At 38.6% G+C, this 12,960-nt stretch overlaps 1 protein-coding gene across 2 annotated transcripts in view; it reads right to left on the bottom strand.

Moving 5' to 3' along the window:
• Positions 1 to 12,960, bottom strand: part of TBC1D8B (TBC1 domain family member 8B) — a 28,380-nt gene that overhangs the window by 4,713 nt on the left and 10,707 nt on the right. For both annotated transcript variants that reach the window (XM_021547743.3, XM_077786554.1), the window contains exons 6-20: positions 12,569 to 12,776; positions 10,782 to 10,949; positions 10,093 to 10,242; positions 8,816 to 8,966; positions 8,372 to 8,586; positions 7,802 to 7,919; positions 6,821 to 7,106; positions 5,434 to 5,563; positions 4,055 to 4,153; positions 2,874 to 2,942; positions 2,429 to 2,669; positions 1,689 to 1,754; positions 1,490 to 1,573; positions 627 to 683; positions 213 to 310 (exon numbers count right to left, since the gene is read on the bottom strand). In XM_021547743.3, coding sequence (XP_021403418.2) covers positions 213 to 310; positions 627 to 683; positions 1,490 to 1,573; positions 1,689 to 1,754; positions 2,429 to 2,669; positions 2,874 to 2,942; positions 4,055 to 4,153; positions 5,434 to 5,563; positions 6,821 to 7,106; positions 7,802 to 7,919; positions 8,372 to 8,586; positions 8,816 to 8,966; positions 10,093 to 10,242; positions 10,782 to 10,949; positions 12,569 to 12,776 — 2,140 coding nt within the window. The remainder of the gene's footprint in view (positions 1 to 212; positions 311 to 626; positions 684 to 1,489; positions 1,574 to 1,688; positions 1,755 to 2,428; positions 2,670 to 2,873; positions 2,943 to 4,054; positions 4,154 to 5,433; positions 5,564 to 6,820; positions 7,107 to 7,801; positions 7,920 to 8,371; positions 8,587 to 8,815; positions 8,967 to 10,092; positions 10,243 to 10,781; positions 10,950 to 12,568; positions 12,777 to 12,960) is intronic.

The raw sequence follows: 12,960 nt of genomic DNA, 5'->3' as shown, positions 1-12,960 counted from the left end.
TGCAGCCTGGTGCAGCTGCCCTGAGAAACCTATGTGTGTCTCAAAGGCCCCTCTCTTGAAACATTACAGCAGTTTTAAAAAGCCACAGTCTCATGATTGATGTGAAGATTTGAAGTTAAAGGGATTCTACAAATCCTTCAGAAATATTGTAATAGACTTAAAGGGTAAACTTTCATGACAAAATAGACTTAAATAAGACTCAGACAGTTTACCTGATTCATTCTTGGCAAATCCTTGACATTTTCTTCTTTTTTAAAAAGTTCATCTTGCCATTGCTTCAGATATGCCTGAATATCAACCTTCCCCTTCCCTTTTTGAAGGGGAAGAAGTGGGGAAAAAAAAAAAAAGTGAGCAAACAAGAACTGAGACCTTCCCATGAGGGATGATAATCAAAAGAACTGGCATCTTCAATGCTATTCCTTCTCAAGAGTGGTGGGGCCAAGGACTCACACAGGACAAGAGTTTACTTTACCCTTTTGCTGCCATGACTACACTTACATAAGAGGACAGAATGTTAACAGCACACTAAGGTTGATGTTACTTAATATACTCTGTCACCACACACTTTCCCAGCTCTACTCCCCCAAAAGACACAGCTACCAAATGTGCCACCAGGATTCTTTTACCTTTTTCAGGGCTGCTCTTCAAAGAATCACTTTCAAGATTATCCCCAACAGATGAAACTACAATTTAAGGGGAAAAAAAAATTACTTATTTCAGAAAAGAGGACCAATGTTTCATTTCCCGTATCAAAAATTCCTTCCTTAAGGCACAAGACTCTCTATGTTCTCATCATAGATTAGATCAAGAAGAAATCTGCATGCTTTCTATAAAAGTATAAGCCATTGTGAGGCAGATGACCAATGAAACTGCTATCAGTTAAATAATCTTTATAATATTCACAGTTCACAACTTGAAGAGCAGCAGGAACAGTACCAATATATTGCCTACTTCAGGCAGATTTTCAAAACCAAAAAGGGATCTATCTTTCCTATATAAATCCTACAGGTTTCAAGAGTATTTGAAACAGATTATTTTATCAACTCCATAAATTTACTAAACCTTTTTCAGCTCACTTGGTCTAAAATGAAAGCAAAGAATTTTGAAACACTTATGCACCTCAAAGTATGGATTTGGTAATTTAATTCAGAAAATACCATTCCTTTATGCCCAGGATGCAGAAATGAAACAGCCATCAATTCAACATCACTGTAACAGGCTGCCCATAATGCCAACAAAACACACTCCTGTATTTCCATGTAAACACCCACAGGCCTTTGAATTCAACCATCTTTTGAGCTATCCACAAATTCTGCACAAGTTTATTAAATTGTAACTATCTACAGAAGATCTTCACAAGGGATTCTGTTAACAGGGATATGATTAACTGGATTTACTAGTTTTCAGAAGAAAGGTCCTCATTTTTCACAGGATAATTAATAATTCCTTCTAGTATTCTGCAGGCAAACCCTCACACCCTGGAGCTTACCACTGAGTTGGCTGAAGTGGATCAGTTCTTCTTTTGAAAGATCATCCCCTTTGGAAGGGCTTAGAGATTCTACTTCAGTAAAAGCTGCAATAAATTATTAAATAAAGTGGGTTCATGGTGCCCAAGCATTACCAAAGCAGTGATAATGATGACAAAAACCAAAGACAGCTCTCCCCAAATGCCACTGTTTCTCACTTACCTGGAGGGATGTGCAACTTAAAAAGAAACTTGAGCTTGTCAGTGAAGCTTCCATTATACATTGTATCTGTTAGGGGAAAGGACAAAGGACAGTCTATTCAACTGGGCCAAACTTTAGAACACCCTCTTAACTTAAACAAATACAACCCAGAGAGGTTGGAACTAGACACATGCCTGACCTTACAGGGAGTATAGTTAGATATGAAGCTTAAAGAAAGCACTTTCACCTGTGGCTGAGCCTGGGGTTAGCCTACACTGATGAAAGAACACTACTAATGTCTGTGACTTACTAAAATAAAACCACAGCACCAAAAGAAATATAGCAGTATTGTCTCAGTATTTCCCTTACATTTTTGTTTCCTGAATATACCACTTTCAAAACAAGGTGAAAGGAACAGAGCAGTGAGCCAAGAAAACTTTTAGTTTCCCAGAGGAATAAGGCATTGGTCATCCTGCACAATCTGTGTAAAAGATGACCTAGGATGAAGATTTATCATAAACTAAACAGGCTGGCCAATGAGATCAGACCATTAATTTGTGGATATTTTGATGACCAAGCCATATTTAAATTTAATCTCCAAGAGGAAATTATTCTGTCTCTAATAAAAATCACACTATTTGACCCTGTGTTAAGACAGGGTAAATCTCCTTAGCTTTTTGTATAGAGTATGGAAGGTGATGCACCCCAGGACTACTCCCAGGAGCCTCGTGAATGTGCTCATGTATGTTTTGTTGCCATACCAAGAACACAGGCAAATTGTTTGAAATTTATAAGGCAGTTGGAACTCTCATCCATCAGTCGGAATGTCCACAGAGCCAGAGAGTCTCTGTTTGCACAGTGTGACCAGGGGCTCAGGAGATGGCAGAGAACCCTGAACTGCTGGCAATCAATCCGGTACTGCTCAAGGTAGGGCAGGCTGGCATCGTGATGTTGCAGGACAGGACTATTTACACTCCAGTAACAGGAAAGAAAATGCTCCTTCTGCAAAGCAAAGATAAAACATTAGGTTTCAGGAAACAAGAAGTCTCTCTGGGGGGAAGGATGTGAGGAATTAACTATATAATCAGTAGTACAGATGGCATGTAAAACATATATTGAGTCCAACCTTTATCTCTATTTACTAAAACCATTTCAAAGGCTACTGTTAAGACAGCTGTTTGGTAAGTGAGGAAAATGGCACATTACCTTGAATAATTCATAAAGCTCTTCAAGATCACTAGGACTGAATTTTACTTCTTGAGACACAACACGTAGCTGAAACAAAGTCAAGAAAAAATTAATGTGTCTTACCTCTTTGGAATAACATTATGGGAGACTTAACATTACATTAAGAGATACTGTTTGAATATTCCAGGTTTTGGCATGTTACAATTAGAAGTAAGAACAGCACTTTATTTTAAAAAGCAATCAGAAGATTATAGATTAAAATCATAATTTCTCAAAAAAAAAAAAAAGCTGAAGGCTAGTCACATTAATAACATACATGGAGCCTACACTATGAAACCCAGGAGATAAAACTCAATTATTGATAACAACATAACATACAGCATCCTTTCAATGGGCAAATATATGTTCAGCTCACAACAGTGAAGCTGAATCCTCATTTTTTTAAATTAAAAAAATTGTTCACAGCTTTTAAAAAACAAAGTTTGCTGTAAGACCAGCTTCCAACTTCACAATATAACAATATATAAGTTTTGTAAAATTAAATACAACAATACCGTCTTGGCATAGCCACCAGCATTTAGTTTCTGTTGCTACAAGCCACATTTACTACAGAGAGAAGCACTAGGTGGTGGACAAGACTAGTATTATCATCAGGTATTGGAAATGAGCCACTGAAGAAAACAGGCAAACAAAGGAAGCTCCTCACAACCTCCATCTTCATTGAGCAGTCTGAATTGAAAGGATGAGATAGGTAGATGGAGAGCTGCCACATTACCAGACACTCACACACAACACAGACAAGAAGCAGCCCCTGTTGAATGCACTACAATAACCTCTTCAGTGCTGCTTCCCAGAGTAAAAATGCAGGTGTGTAATAGTTTTTTTGCTGTATGGTGCTCTATGTCTCTAAGAGAACAGTATTAACATCAGCAGATAGAAATATAGGTCAGCCTGTTCCAATCCACACAAAGTGTGGGAGATGTGCCAGCCTTTTGAAGTGGCTGGCAATGGTGCTACTTGTAACAAGACCAGAAGGTCATGCTGTGATTTACAGCCTCAGTTAACAGACACCCTGCAGACATGAGAGGGTTCAGTATAAAATCATATATTTGGCCTGGAAACTGCAGCTCTTCTCAGAACCTTCCAAAAGGGAATGAATTTTATCAGGGAGAAGGCTGAAACTCTTCCAAGTCACTCACCACATTCTGCTTGGTCGTAGTTTCCAAGGTCTGGATCACATACAGCCTGTTCCTGCAGCGCAAGCTCTCAACATCCTCGTAGCGAATATCACCGTATCTCTAAGGAGAAAAGCACCACTCCATGCCATCAAACTGTTGGGAGACACATCTAAACACATCTAAGCAAGTCTCTCTTGCATCTAAGCACAATAGGGACACAAATGCACACAAAGGAAGATCACAGAAACTCTGAGGAAAAAATAATTTATTAGAGCACTAACATTCTCCTTAACCAGTGTAACTTTTAAAAGGGTGTTTAAAAGTGTTCCAGAGAGCAATGGAGAAAGAAGAAACTGGAGTAGTTCCCTGTGTGGGAAGAAAAAGGAAGGGATTTTATTGTGTGTTGGCTCTGTACCCAACTCTGTTATCACATGGTGACTACTACTGCAAGGCAGCAAAGTCTAAGATGTGCACGTTTTCAGGGATTGAAGTTCACTCTAGTGAAATCAAGGAATCTGCTAAGTAATTTCTGAATCATTTCTGGCTACCTCTGTAATTTCTGAAGGACATGAAAGGTGTCTGAGCTCTGGAATGAATAAATGCATTTATCTTAAAGGAAAAGTGGGATAGGAGGCAAGAACTAGAAACAAATTACCAGAAAAATCATGGAACAAATTATTAAACAATTAAAATCTAAACAGAAACTAGGTGATCAAAACAGGACAACATTCTTTATCAAGACCATGTCAAATTGACTAAATTTCTTTTTATGAGGAAATTCAGTAAATTCAATTTCTCTTCTGTAAGTTTTTTGGCACCTTTCAGCAGCACAGGCAATCAGGAAGACATGGCCTAACCATGATCACCATGCACCATGGGCAAAACTGCTTCTAATAATAAGCTTTGAGAACAAATGAGTGATAAACAACCAAATTAGGCAGGACTTCCACAAGCATTTCCTCCCTACTCAAGTACCCAGCTTCCCATATGCATTGTTATGTCAAAAGTTACCAGTATCTGCAATGTGCAGTAATCAGTCTCAAATTAGTATAACACAAAGGCTGGTTCTGCTGTATTTTGTCATTTAGTTAACATACTAATAATATTAATGAGGGATGGCAATACATGACCTGTGATGAATCTTGTGAACTCCACTCAGGACAGACTAGAAAGCACCTCCCCAGCAGTTAAAAACCCAAAACAACAGAAAAGCAAACATATCCCATAACCTATAAGCTTTTCAGTGAGGCTCAACAAGATCCAAAGTACAGAAACAAATTTCTACCAATCCAGACAGATTTTCTACCCTGGTTTGTACAATGCAACTGCACTGTTTCAAAGTAGCCCATGAAACATGAACACTGCATGGGATGCAAAAACATGCCCACAGGAACACTTACTTCATTTGACTCTCGGATCAGATCAGTGATGTCCACTTTTGGATGGTCACTCTTTGTATCACTGAGGTTGGAGCCCTGCTGCACAGCTGGAGGTAAAGGACTGTCTTTGTTAGTGACACTGTCAAAAAATCTGCACAAAGCAAACACATGAGAAATCAGCAGGACCAGTTTATCACAATAAAACAGTAACATTGGCATCTATTGAAGAAAAAGTGTGCAGAGAATAGGAAAAAACAAATACTATCAGAGTCAGTAGCACAAATGTACTATAATAGTAACAAAGATACACAAACATTGGAACTGCCCACCCAGAGAAGATTGTAGAACTTCCAGCCTTGGGAGTTTTTAGAAATGAGTTTATGTGATCTAGTGCTAGCAGCAATCCCCTTTTGAGTGGGAAGTTAAACTAGACTCCTTCCAAGGTTCCTTCCAGTTAGCATTCCTTTGGTTTTCTAATTGATATAGCAAGGTTGTACTAACTGGGACAGAGAAAAAGGCTCGTTCTGAACTGTGAACAAGACAATCTTAATTCCTCCAGATGTATAAGACAAAGGCATGCCTGATCTGTACCTGCTTATCTCACCCACATAACCAGCCTCAATAGATTCAGTGGGGAAGCCAGATTTTACAATAAACACCAGACTGCATGGTCTCATAACAAAAAATACATTTTCTTCAATAATTCTCCTACCCCTTTCAAACATGCAACATGTAAAAGCCTCACTAAACAGAAATTCTTATTATCAGCTCTTAACATTCATAACTGGTTAACTGCTATAGCACAGTAATTTTGCTGTTCTAATACTCCATGATATACAACCACAGCATCAACAAGATAATTTAGTTAGTGAAGAAAAAACTGTACAAGTTTTGTTTGCAGTATGTCACTTTAAAGCACACTTCACATTGCTAACATAGCTAGTATCTCATCATGACTGATGAGCTCATCACGTTTTTTTGGTCTCATTTCTGTTTTAAACCATTAACAGCAGAGGATTCAGCAGCCTAAACTACAAGAACTAAGCTGAAGAACTTGCTGCTGTAAGTTGATGCCTGACCTGATGTCTGGAACAGTCATAATGTGCTTTAGATATTCTCATCACGGCAATCTGCCTTCTATACATGATACAAATTCAAGGTTAAAAGCACATTGCTTTTTCCTTAAAATTCACAAAATAGTTATGGTTTTAGTAGAACTTGAATACAGGATGGGATGTTCAGAGTATCCAGACCCACTTTCCAGAATTTCAGCCTGATATGAGCACTAATTCCTATGAAGCCTTTGGAAGTCTTGGCTTATGTCTTCTCAGCTACCTCAGAATGACTCATGTACATGCAATAATACCAGCTGCTATGTAGCCTGAAAGAGTAACAGTTACACTAATACCTGTTGAGAACAGTGACTGCTTCTGCATCATCCTTACAAGTGAGCAACTTGTCCATGTTGTATTCCAGCACTGCAAGGCCCAGCTGCAAGATTGCCTTTATTCCATCATAGAAGAAACAGTCCACCACATTGACTGCACTTTCAATTGGCAGCACACTGATAAAAAGGGTAAGGAACCAGGAGAGAGAGACCGAGGAGAAAAAAGTCATGTCCATCATGTGGTCTGTCAACTGAGGCAGGTGAACCCTGATGAGCTCCTCAAACACTGCCTGATCTACCAAGGCACCTGCGGGGAAAGGATAACAAAACCACCACCCAAATCTTAACACAGAGAAATACACTTCTGAGAGCACTAGCCAGAAACAAAGTTCCTGTCCTAGTGCAGCTTTGCTGTACAAGCACACACAGGCCCAGCTGCATGGAACCATTGGCTCCTTCCCCCATGCTGGAAGCAGTGCTCTCCATGCCTGGGCATGCTTGAAGAGTGCTGGCACTTTGGTGAGTCCATGGCTGCTTCCAGTGACTCTCCTGACAGCCAGTACCCTCCCTCTGCAACAAGAGAGAAACTTCACACCCCATTTTCTTCTAAAATATACACCTGTAAGAACTGCATATGAGACCAAAGCCCAAGTCTGGACCTGCAGTAACTCCTTTTCCTTTATCTAAACTGGCTAAGTTTCAAATAAATAGTAGCAACTGCAGTTATCATTCCAAAGGAACAGTATAATAGTCTGACTATTCCCTGAACAGTTATGCCTAGAATACTGGCAATATCTGGAAATCACATCCATGCCTATTTTAAGGAGCGTCATGGGATGGTCTCCATTTTCTATCCCACAATACCAAAATAAATGCAATGGTTTTTCTCCACTGGTCAATCTTCAGCTCGTTCCTTATATTTATTCTTAATGAATAACCATTGACATTCAATATAGGTAGACATTGAATTCAAGATAGATAAAAAAAGCAGATGGATGTTACCAATGATTCGGCGATTGAAATAATCAGGGAGCATTCTTTCACACACAGCAACCAAAAGCCAGAATGCTTCCTCCTCTTTAGCATACAGCAGAAGCACTGATGTCAGAATATTCATTGCCTGCAACATTCAAACAGGAAAGGAAACATTTAAGAGAAAAGATGATGAAAACACAACTGGTATTATTTCTTAGAATTTGTATTTCTGAAAGCACTTTACAGCACATTTTTAAAGCACTGGGAAAACTACAGCCATATCCAGGACAAGAGTTTTACTTCTACGTTATTAAATACAGAACAGAGCATCTAAAGTACATAAAAATATTTTCAAGTGCCATATGTCTTGTTAGAATGCAAATTCATGTATGAAGTGGACATGACAGCATTTATAAACTAATCCAAGTAAAACATAAAAACTCATTTTACACATTGGCATGAAATAAGCAAAGTAAGTGAACCACTAAGCAAGAAACTATTCCACATTTCTGTGACAGAATTTATGAAGTGCTACTATACTACCATCATGAGCTAATATTTCAACAACTGACACTAAGACTCTCAAAACTGGTATACCTGACAATATCCAATTTGTGGATTCCTGAATGCATAAGCTGTAAGAACTCTCCTGAGGGCAGAAATTCCTGTGTCACTTTGAAAAGCAGGATGCTCAGGTAAGGAGCGACGTAAATCTCGCTCAATTTCATCAGTAGCCAAAGTGCACGTTCCTAAGGACTTTTCCACCAACTCAGTGTAATAACCAGGGTTGGATGCCATATCATTTACAGCACCTGCCAATACATTGTATTGCACGGTATTAGAGGACAACAGTGAAGCAGTAATTTGATTGTTTGTAAATTGTATAAAAATTGTGGTGACTACTGAGGTATCTCATGAATTTCCAGATATTACTGAAGTAACGTGTCAGGGTCATTTTAATGAAGTTCATGGAAACACTCGGCAATGAAAATTGCCAGTGACGACTGTCAAAATGAACCAATTGTGCTTGTTATGCAATACCTGAGAAGAGCAGCCAGAGTTCTCCTCTTAATGCCTCTGGGATGCCCCTTACAACTAGGTCTCGAGTCTTCTTTGTTCGAAACATACTGACCCCATGGCCCCGTTCCGCAAACAGGATGTTCCACAACTGCTCCTTCATTTTTTCTTTCAACTACCAAAAGCAGAAGATAACAAGCATTAAGCTTACTGGTAGATTCTCCTCAGGTTTCAGAGAACAAAAATAAATTTTGCTCCGAGTTGTATTCATATAAACTGCAAACTGCAGCGTTGGCATCCATATTGATGTGTGAAATGAATGCTGAAGCAAATCAGAGCAAAATCCAGCCTATGCAGAGCACAAATTTAGCATTAAATGCCATCTCATACATGACCTACTGTTCTTTAAAGTATGTTTATACAAGATGAGACAGAAGGTAGATCTAATCCAGTATCCCATATGACAGAAACCAAAAACTGCCACAGCACAGGAAGGTCAAACAGACATTTCTCTGAAGCAAAGCAATTGTTGATGGAGTGCTCCAGCTCATGTGAGGCTCCAGGGCTGAGACAGGGTGAATGTCACTGCTACAATTTCTGTGCATACAGCACTAAGATTTAACATTGCTAAAGCAATTAAAAGTACTGAAAAGAAAATCACTTCTGTACAACATACTATAAAAAGCAGGATTTAAAAATCTGGATTCCCTTTTGTCCTGCCCAAAGGGTATTTGTTTTCTGATATTTCTAATATAAAACATTTCATATCTTAATTTACTCAGTTCTGCTGAACGATTTATTTTGAAATAAAACCTGTCTTCTTTCACATACTATAGAAAAGCAAAAATTGGATGATCTGCTGCAAAAACAACTATATAAATATTCTTCAGAGCCTTTGTTAGACAGTGCTGCAGAAGAAGGAAACAAGGAGGAAGTTAAATCAATTTCTTAGAACATTCTCCCTGCTCCCAGAGACTTTGTAGTGACTTTGTATCTTGAAAATTCAGACAGAAATACAACATGTTCACTATCATAAAACAAACAGCCAACTCTTCCCTGAGGGGTAGAAAAGCAGGAAAAACTAACTCCATGAAGATAAGACATACCATCATTAAACAAGATGAGCAGAAAATTGAATGGAGCTATGAAGAAGCACCCTGTGGACTCCAAACACAGAGAATGCAGATGAAAGAAGATCAGCAAAGCCCCAAGGAAATCAGCAGCCTGGCTGGAATTCATTTTGATATACTTTACTCCTTTCCAATTCAGTTCCAAAAACCATTGGCCATTTTATCCCTTACCATTTTAGAGTCAAGGTTCTCAGCATCCTGAGGATGGTAGACAGTCATAAGTGCTTCTGTACTGACAGTTTTGCTGTCATCTCTCTGGCCCATCTTTGACTGTCCTGCACCAAAATCCTTTGGACTGTCAGCAGCAGAACCAGCTGCAACCTTGAAAAAATTTAACAGTAGTACTTGTAAATAACAAACAATCCTCCAAGCAGCAGCACTGATACCAGACCATTATTGCTCATTTTATTAAGTTACAGGTGCCAGATACAGTCTTCTAAAATAAATTATAAACACCAGTCCCTGCTCTGCACAGGGCTTTCAGGAGGTTACACTTGGGGTTGAAAAGCCACTTCTCAAGCTAAAAAAATAAATTATGAAAGGACAAGTATTCATAATGAGAATTGAGAACAGGAGGATAAGGAGGTCTGACTATCCATCACCACCAAAAAAAACCCATTCATACAGTGAACTGTATAGAAAACCTGAGAGCACTTAAAAACCAGCATTACAGCTGGAGTTGTTTTTCAAAACCTGATGAAAAACAAGGTAAAGAAACCCAAACAGGAATGCATTCACAGTAGCACTATTGTCCAACTCATTCTCTTTCACATGGGCTGAGTTATTCATTTTTCTAAATCTTAAAACCAGAGGTTCATGACTTATCTTATATAAGAAATTAGAATTGCCAGAGCAGTTACCTCAGTACTTCTGATGTGCTGTGGACTTGCAGTTGCATTGCATTTCATTCTGAGCTTTGCCACAAGCTGTCCAAAATCTCTCACCTCTGTGAAACGAAAAGCTGTTTTCCCTTTGGTACTAATGCTGACTCCTCTGTTGGCTGGATCTGCTGTATCCACCCCTGTGACCTATGGAACCAAGGACATAAATTAAGCAAGGAATTTTACCTGCTTACTTATAAAAAAGAAAACCTGTTAAGAATACATATGTAAATGAACCAGGGTACGAAGCACACAAGCAGACAAGGTAACACAAGTCACAAGGTGAAAGCTCAACTGCCTGTAGCTATTTTAGCAAAAGGCACTAAGTATTATGCAACAGATTTTTAACAGAGTACCAGAAATCTTAAAAAGGCTTTTCTCAGCTATGAGTGCTCAGCTTATTTGAAAACCGTGTCTCCTATCCACTGAAGCAGTTGTTTTTGTTCTTACCATCCAAAAGCAGAGAAAACATGACTTTTGTAAGTAATCAAATGAAACAAGTTTTGCAAGACTGAATTTCCACTGAGAATACCCTGTCAAAACAGCTGTCATAACACATGACAGATAGAGCTGACTTTAATTGCCATGATGGAACAGTTACAGACTAGAGCAGTTAAAACAGTTTAATCATGCAAGTTCAAATGTGACAATCATGAGAATCTAGATTGGCTGGTATTGCTGATGTATTCATGTTGTTAAAGAATGGAAAACCACTGAGCACATTGTTATAGGTAAAGAAGGAAAGACCACTGAAATGAGGTAACTGCAGTCCTGCAGAACAATTAGTGAGGGTCTGACAGTCCACAACAATAAATTTAGAGCCAGCTCCTTTAACACAGCCTCTTATGTTATGGAAGTCTCTATTGTTTGCAGCACTATTTAGAGGCAATCAAATAAATTGGTTTATGTAGGTGGGGAACACCAAGTGTACTGCTGAGATTAGAACAGCTCACCCCCTATGTCAGGTGTCTTACGTTAGTGTGTACACAGAGCATGTAAAGCAATTACAGAACCTGGCTTATTTGTAGGCTATTGTAAAATGTGTCTGGTGCTGATGAAAAGCTTTTACCACTGGACAACTGAAATGTGGCAATGTCACAGATCACCATGAAGTCAAGACAGAAATGAAGAGGGTTGGTTGTTTTTTTTTTCCCAGAAGTTATTCTGCAGTATACTACAGTACTCTATTGAAATTCCAAAGCTGTGCCCTTTGCTATATGGTCTTTATTCTGTCCTTATAGTCTGTTGAGATTATCAGCTGTAATGACATTGCTACTTGCTCAACAACTGGATTTTCCTAGACTTTTGAGCAGAGAGCACTGCTCAACTCCTGCAAAAAACTGCACTACTGAGGAAAGAAATACAGAAGCATGATTACTGATCTTCAAAGTCCTCTACCCACTACAATTCTTTACTTCTTACCTTGAGAATGTCTCATTAACTCAACTACAAAGTAGTAAGAAAAAGTACTAAGAAAAAGCTTTTTCCTTTAATAAAAAAAAGTATTAAAAATTTGGATTCTGTGCCAAGCTACAGAAATAAGAGTAAATAAAAAATGGAAAGAAGACAGAAGAAACAAGTCTGAAACATGAAATCAGTTCCAGAAATCTACAAACAGAATTCCTACATGTAGTATCCAGGGTAGGGGGAAATACCTGACATCACATAAAATAAGGATATTCTAATGAAAATCTGCTAAACTGGCATTAAATTACACAAGGGCAAAACTGCTGGTATAAGTGAGTCTGATTTGTAGTTTGCATTACCTCTCTCAATGGAATGATTACACTGCACAGGCTGCCATCCTGGCTAGCAAAGCAAATGTAGTTTTCTGAAATGCACATTTTCCCATGGGTGTTATAATGACTGAAAGGAACCCATAAGAAGCACTCATGAACTTCCTTCAAGGACTCTTCTTTAGGTAGCCTGAAGAATGCACTAAAATGCTTACTGTGGGCATGGCTCTCCAGGCCTCTGGAATAAAAACATAACACACTGGTAAGAAAGAGAAAAATTAAATGTTAAATGTCTTTGCAAATACAAAAGTCAAAAATACCTTGGGAAAAGACAGTAAAATATCATACTCTCCTCTCCCATAATCTATGGTGTCAATTTGGAGGGTTCAATGTTTTTCTTGAAGAGGCAACAAAGGGCAGGG

This window comes from Lonchura striata, chromosome 14, assembly GCF_046129695.1.
Source record: "Lonchura striata isolate bLonStr1 chromosome 14, bLonStr1.mat, whole genome shotgun sequence".
NCBI lineage: Eukaryota > Metazoa > Chordata > Aves > Passeriformes > Estrildidae > Lonchura > Lonchura striata.
This window is presented reverse-complemented; position numbering and strand designations above follow the sequence as displayed.